The sequence below is a fragment of the Ipomoea triloba genome, chromosome 7 (assembly GCF_003576645.1).
Source record: "Ipomoea triloba cultivar NCNSP0323 chromosome 7, ASM357664v1".
Taxonomy (NCBI): Eukaryota; Viridiplantae; Streptophyta; class Magnoliopsida; order Solanales; family Convolvulaceae; genus Ipomoea; species Ipomoea triloba.
The window spans coordinates 4,163,030-4,170,544 of NC_044922.1; the positions used below are offsets into that span (position 1 = coordinate 4,163,030).

Consider the following 7,515-nt stretch of genomic DNA (forward strand, 5'->3'; position numbering starts at 1 on the left):
AAAATCCAAATATAAATAAATTTAGAACAAGCATCTTGATACAATGTTAGCTCAAGGTAAATTAAGGAAAGAAAGGGAAGAAATTCCCCTCGATCCATCGGTTGAAGCTCATAACCTTGTATCATCCCTCTTCTTATTACAAAATAAAATCCTATTCTACTCCTACACTACTAAACAATCCTCACTTGGAGGTCTATATTTTGAAAGGAGAAGAAAAGGATTAAAGAGGGGAAGGGATTAAAACTAATCTGAAAATTTTGATATTGAAGAATGAAGAAATGAGGGGTATTTATGGTTAGGCAAAGATAGGGGCAAAATTGGAATTAAAATGGACAGATTCCGCGCCTGGGCATTTTTTCTCGCCGCGGCGAAAGTACTGAAATCTGGGCAGTGTGAAAATTGACAATAGGCGTCTGTTTCAGGACGCAGACAGACGCCTATTGTCCTCCTCAGGAAATTCCGCAGACTCTTCCACTTTCTCTTTTTGCTTTTGGCTTCATGTTTTATGCCTCTTTTTGTCTTCTTTCATTTGTCTTTTGCTTCCCGCTCATCACATTTTTGCATTCCACTAAATCATGTCTTCCACTTCCTTGGTGCAATTGAATATACACATACAAAACAAGATTAGAAATGCCACTACAAAACATTAATATTATGGTCAATTATCAAATCTTCATCATCTTTGGTCAAATAATAATTATTTATCACAATGAAGAAATTCAATATTATTATGAACATAATATTAATAATTAGATATAGAAATGGATTTAAATATGGGGTTAAAATATGATCAAATATGCCCTTATCAGATAGGAATTTTTAGACAATTTTGAAAATTATTGTCAACTTTGTAAGTGGACAGAAATCCAAGATTTTCTGATTAAATGTATAAGAAAATTTTTATTTTTTATCGCTTAATTATTGACTTGTAATCAATTTGATTTATCACTATTACACGTATGCGGATATCATTCCTATTAACATGAAACTTACCCAGTGATAAATTTTACGACAATATATGTAATAATTTCACAATAATATGGAACAAATTAAACCAGGAATACATTTATTATTGCATGATACTGTGAATGTGATAGTAAGACAAAATTGACTAGTTGTCAATAATTAATGGATGAAAATTACATTTTACCTTATTATTTATTATTATTTTTTGGTACATCAGATTGGACATGTGCCTCTCACCTAAAATCACTATACGTATTAGTTATATATCCTGTTATGTAGTTAAAAGGTTATAATAATTGCATTCTTTATATCTAAGTGACATGAAGATATTTGCATAAATTAATAAAAATAAGAAATTATCGATCATCTTATCATGTAAGATGAATAGATGAACAATTCGTATGCGAGGTTTAATTGATTTTTAAGTGATTGATTGTGAACAATGACACATGATTGAGTCATATCAATGATAGTATGAGAGTTAGTTTCATCAAATGTGATCGATGTGCTTCTTATAAATACAAAGACAATTTGACTTACTTACTCAAATTATATATATATATATATATATATATATCGAATTATCCTGACATCCAATCATCTCAAAACAATTAGTAGAAAATACTTAAAAACATTAAACAATACTTAAAAATTCAAATTCTTCAAATCTTTAAATCCTTAACCAAAATACCAAATATCCATACATAATAACTTGAAAAAAAGTCTAAATTAAATATTAGTACATATAAATATTAGTATATTACATATAACTTCATAAATATAATAATATACAGAGTAATATATAACATATATGTATTTTGGGAGTTTGGAGTCTAGTCAGGCTGAGAGAGGGTACAACCCCATCTACATCCCCGCTGTCATTATATTTCTTGAAAAAATTTCTTATCCCTGCCTCCATCAGGACGGTGACTGAATTTCTCTATCGAGATTGAGTTAAATTGTCATACTTACATGCATACATATATATATATAAGGTCAAATAGGTACCAACTTATATATTAATGAAAATTTTCAATTACAAATGGATTAAATACAAGATTACACACACACACATATATATATATATATCATCATCATCATCATCAACTCAATAGTTTCCATCCTTTGGAACTTCCTCATGGATGGATAAATAATAATCATCCAATCTCTCTCAGGCCCTCTCTACACAAATAATATATTTACATAATAGCAGAGAGATAATTGGTTTTTGAAGCAGACCATCTGTGCAGCACATGGCCAAAAATGTCATACATCTGGAAGTCAATGTTTCCAGGACTAATTTGCAATGTCATGAAACCTTGACCATCATAATAGAACTTCATTTCTTGTGGATCCATGTCACTAATGTCACCCCTCCATGCTTTGGACCCACCACCACTTGTCACAAATTGCAGTGGACTGCACAATTATAAATTTCCTTTTGTGACGTTAATTGACAGAGAAATATAAGGAGGTAAACCAGCTTAGGTTGCATATAGATTAACTAGTTCAAACTAATTAAGATACCAATAAATCGCTCTGGTTAGGAGTCAAACTTGTAATCCTGTGATTACCAAGTCAATAATCTGACTAATTTGATTAGGATTACCACCAAAATGATCATTTATTCTATTAAGGGAAGAAGAAAGAGTGCAAAGTCATTAATGATTAGTTTACTTCAAGTAATAGATAGCTTACCTGTCCAAGCTACTAATGTGCTCTAAGCAATGGTCATGTCCATTTATGTATAAATCAACATGGTTTGCCTGACAAGAGAAAGTAGGAAAAAAAAATCAGAAAACATGTATATATAGAATCTCTCAACAATATATGATTAGGGGTATTTTTTGTAATTTTATCATGCCAACTTCTTTTTTATTTTTTATAATCCGATTTTTAATAAATAATACGGAGTAACATTTATGTTATAGAAAAAAAAAATATTTTTTATTAATGAAATTAAAGAAATTAATTGCCTGCAAGACTGGGAGAAGTTGTGCAATAAGCTCCTCTGTGTCACCATGGTGTCCAGCACTTTTAATGGGGTGGTGACCAACTACAATCTTCCACGTGGCAATTGATTCCTTCAGTGCTGAGTCTAAGTCCTAAAATTAAAAATAAAATAAAATAAAAATAGAAGTGGAGAATCAAATAATATATATTATTTTATTTAATTTTGGATAATTAATGTTAAATTAATTACCTGGAGAAGATTTGAAAGATACTGTTGTCTGGGCAACACTCCTCTCCAGTCATATGTGTGTTTTCCAGGATCACTGAAATATTTATCTTGGAATGGAGTTGTATCTACAAAGAAAAATTCTGCCACCTCTGCTCCAATCAAAGTATTTGTTAATTAGAATTAATTAAACAATTTTTATTTTTGGGTCAGACCACATGTTTCCTCAATCATGGTACCCTAGGATTGTCCAGTAGAATCTCAAAGGGTGACAAAACACAACTTAGCTTATAAGTTTTAAGGTATAACTCCTAGGTTAAATCTGAGACCTCTGACTAAATTAAAAAAATCTACGACATCTCATCATGCATCATATGTAGTCATGTAGTTGACTATGATTCAATTATTGTTCTCATATTCTACAAGGTCCAGGCCATCTAGCGGAATACACACTCAATAGATTATCTAATTCAAAATATATTTTAAAGGAATTGATAGGTTATATAAGTCAAACCAGTAGAGTTTAAGATTTAAACGTGGTACCTAATAAAGAGAAAAGACATGCAACTAAAAGGACAACATTGACTATAAACGAAAAAATTGAAAGTTATAATTAAGGAGCTTAATTACCTGTATTGAGAATGAAAGACCTGAGGCATAGCCATCTGTTGTCTTTTTCTCTGAGAATGGGACTTAACTGAGCCAACACATCACCTCTATAGTCATGGTTTCCCAAAACTGCAATGTAAGCATTCAAAGAGCCATACAAGTCATAACTTCCAACTAACTTTTATATATTCAGAGAAATTTTATACAACCAGCGTCAATAATACACAATACAATCATGTAAAAATATGATTTTAGTAAATATTATTGAAATACAGTAACCCGTAAAGTTAATGTATCCAACATGATTGCATCTGCATATATATTAATGTCACAATACTTTAGAGAGAAAACCATAATATATAATCTCTCATTATTTTTCAAAAAAAAAAAAAAAATCTCTCATTATATATCATAATATTGCAGGTGAGTTACAACTGCATGTCATAATGTTGTGAGTTACAATAACCATAATATATAATATAATCTCTCATTATTTATTTATTTATTTTTTAAAAGAAAAATTATAGGGAAAATGGTTAAATTGCATCAAATCATTTTATGTGTTTGATTGAATTTTTTTAAAGTTCGGTAGACTAATTACTTTTTCCTAATAGTTCGATGATCTATTTAACATTTTTCTTCAAAATTTTATGATGTCAATCGATATTGGTGCCTCTTGCACTGTGCAACTAAGAAGTGAATGAAAAAATTTTTAATGTCCCCACAATATCTGGTGAAAATTTAAAAAATTCTCCAAATTTTTTTGAGTTGCCCACGATATAAGAAGTACATGTGTAAATCATCATCATAGACTTTTTCTATTATTTTAACTACAAAAAAATTATAAACTTTTCTCTTTAAAAAAATTAATTTTATATTTTGATTTAATGAAATAGGGTTGCATGTAGGCTATATTTGGCACGCCTAGTTGAAAAGCTAGCCAAAATGTAAAAACTAAAAAAACTAGTGCTAATAAGCTAACTAATTGAAGTGAAAATGTTTGATAAAATTAATTGTTAAATTAGTTGATAAGTATAAAAAGACAAACTAGGATATTATGATTTTGATTAATGAAGTGTAGATGTTGTAATTTTTGTAAATTAATAAAGATTAAAAAAAAAAAGAAAAAAGTTTAAAATCCAATAGTTTATTTTGAAACACTAGTGGTACCATTTGAAAATAAGCTATTTTATTTATTACATTTGCTAAAACTACGTTGTAAAATAACCGACGTTGTATGCCCGAAATAACTTACGGTAAAAAAGTTTTTATGGTAATTAAGCAAACCTAAGCTAATTAAGGAATAAAAAGGGCAATAATTGATGCACTTACCACTATACCATTGCTTTTGAAGACTTGGAGCAGTATAGATGTGGGTGAATGATTCCTCAAATGCGGTGTCGTCTATGCCACTCAATCCATTATCGTAAAAGTTGTCCCCCGTCGATATCGCAAAATCTATATCCTTTTCTTCTCCAATTTTTCCCATCTGCAAATTAATTTCACATTTTAAAATTTTATAATAAATTATTATTCGATTAGGAATTTCTTTATTTACTAAAACAATGAGAACTGTGAAATATATATATTTTTATAAATGTATTGTTTATAGATCCTTTGAAATTAAGAATAGCCAGAGAAATTCACTCCGTCACGTCTTTCGGATCGGACTTCCTCAGTGCGTTAACTAATTAAACATAATTTCGTGTTTAATTACTTCACTCAAGGCATAATGTGGATAACTCAAATATATTATCTTTCTTAATTTTATTTATTTTTATGAATAATGACACACAATTATAACCCCAGGCCCCAGCCATGCATTATGCATCGTTTGGGACTGTTTGATAATGAGTTAATGACTTTATGCCAAACAAGAAGTATTGCACATAGTGTTACGTTATCATTTCAAAATCACTTTATTATGATTTTTTTAATCAATTCAATCAATTCTTTTATGATTTCTTTAAAAAAATTATTTAATTTAGTAATTTATATAATAGAATCAACCAAATCATCAATCTATGAATAATCAATATTTTTTTTTAAATATTCAAAATCTGTATTATTTAATGTGATCCTTTCCACATAAGCGTTTGATCGATCTAAAATATGTTTCTCAAAATTAACGCATTTGTTTTAGGAAAAATTAACTTTGTAGCGTTTGATCGATCTAAAATGCTTCTCAAAAGTCAAAACCGTGATGGCCCCACATGCTTGGATAGAAATGACACGTGGCAAACAATTAATCAAGATGGTGACGTTTAGTCTTTAGTGTAAAGCATCAGCATATTCTTGGTATCCAGCATGGAATTATTCCAATCCCCATTATATTCCAATTGCAATTAATGAGTAAACCGAACCAAACCGTGGACAGCAAATTAGCTAAATTATATGTTTCCGTTTCTTGAAAGTTTGATAACATATTTTTTGGAAGTAAAGGAATGATCATCAATTAATTAGCCAAAATCAATTAAGTGTTGAATAGAATGTATTTGATAATATATTTAAAATGTTGAGAAATTGTCTATCGAGGAACTTAATAATATACTGCGTTATGCAATCAACACATATAGATTATGGATCTATGTCAGTATTCGACTTGCTTGATCCAGTAAATAAGAGTAATAATGCACATATTTCATTTTTTTTTTACTTTAAAAAATGAATTTATGTATATTATGGTGATAGAAAATTTTTAATTTGTGTTATTATTTAATTGGTTTCTGAATGTCAGATTGTCTGTATATAGAATGCACGAATAGTTTAATTGGTTTCTGAGTGGCAAAGGACGTTTAATTTGTGTACCTGAACAGCAAGTTGAGACTGGTTGTAAGTTCCTTTCCTTCCCCAATCTCCGACCACCATCAAGCTCAGCGAGCCGCCGGACTTCGCCGGAGAATGTTCGAGCCGCGGAAGCTCCGCCATGGCAACCGCCGCAGCCAACCACAACCCTAAACTGATCCTTACTAGCAAATCAATGGACACTACACCCATTTTTTTTTTCTATATATGAAAGTAGTCTCACCAAACAAAGTATGAATATGCTGTATATATATAGAAGTGCAGGCAAAAATAATTTTGTTTTTATTTCTGCAAAAAAAAAAAAATAAATAAAACGTACTGGATATGAGAGACGACAGAGATGAGGAAAGAAGGAAGAAGAAAGACGAAAATATACGTGCGGTTAGAACTGAATTGAAGTTTCGTTTTTGGACTTATATGAAGCTTTGGAGAAGAGAAGCGTACAAAATATATAATACAATTATTTGTTCCATATATATTTTCACTAACGCAATTAAGAATAACTAATATCGGAGATAGGGATTTTTGGAGGAGGACATAGAAAAAAAGAAAAGAAAAAAGAATTGGTATAAATCAAATTAAATTTCCTTTTTAAACATTTGGAAATTGGGATGTTTAATAAATAGTTGTTAGCTAATTGTATTAATGAATTTAACTAGTTAATTGCATTAGCTGAATGTAGAAAGATATTTGATAAATTAGATGTTAACTGATAAGTGATTACATTCAAAATGATTTTTTCAATAAGCTGTTACAAAAAGTTAATTAATCAAATACTTGTATATTGACTGTTTAACCAAGTCAAACAACTAATAGTGATCAAATAAATCAAAATTGGTTGATAAGCTAACTATGTTACATGACCTTGATATTTTTATTTTAATGTTTTATATTAACATATAATTATATTAAGTCACTATATTAGTTCGTTTTTAATATACTACTAGCTGGTTCGT

At 29.5% G+C, this 7,515-nt stretch overlaps 1 protein-coding gene across 1 annotated transcript; it reads right to left on the reverse strand.

The window, feature by feature from the left end:
• Nucleotides 1-1,955: 1,955 nt before the first annotated feature.
• Nucleotides 1,956-6,943, reverse strand: LOC116024658 (purple acid phosphatase 3-like). Its single transcript, XM_031265611.1, has 7 exons — nucleotides 6,563-6,943; nucleotides 5,087-5,243; nucleotides 3,776-3,883; nucleotides 3,170-3,297; nucleotides 2,943-3,071; nucleotides 2,665-2,732; nucleotides 1,956-2,385 (listed from the first exon to the last, which is right to left on the reverse strand). The coding sequence occupies exons 1-7, from the start codon at nucleotides 6,749-6,751 to the stop codon at nucleotides 2,166-2,168; spliced, it is 999 nt and encodes a 332-aa protein (XP_031121471.1). The 5' UTR covers nucleotides 6,752-6,943; the 3' UTR covers nucleotides 1,956-2,165.
• Between the last annotated feature and the right edge of the window lie 572 nt (nucleotides 6,944-7,515).

Excerpts from the sequence above, each read along its gene's own strand:
- LOC116024658 (XM_031265611.1), bottom strand. The coding sequence starts at position 6,751 with ATGGGTGTAGTGTCCATTGATTTGCTAGTAAGGATCAGTTTAGGGTTG. Across the intron at positions 3,072-3,169 it reads ATCTTTCAAATCTTCTCCAG|GACTTAGACTCAGCACTGAA; the intron begins GTAATTAATTTA and ends TTTTAATTTTAG. Across the intron at positions 2,386-2,664 it reads CACATTAGTAGCTTGGACAG|TCCACTGCAATTTGTGACAA; the intron begins GTAAGCTATCTA and ends ATAATTGTGCAG.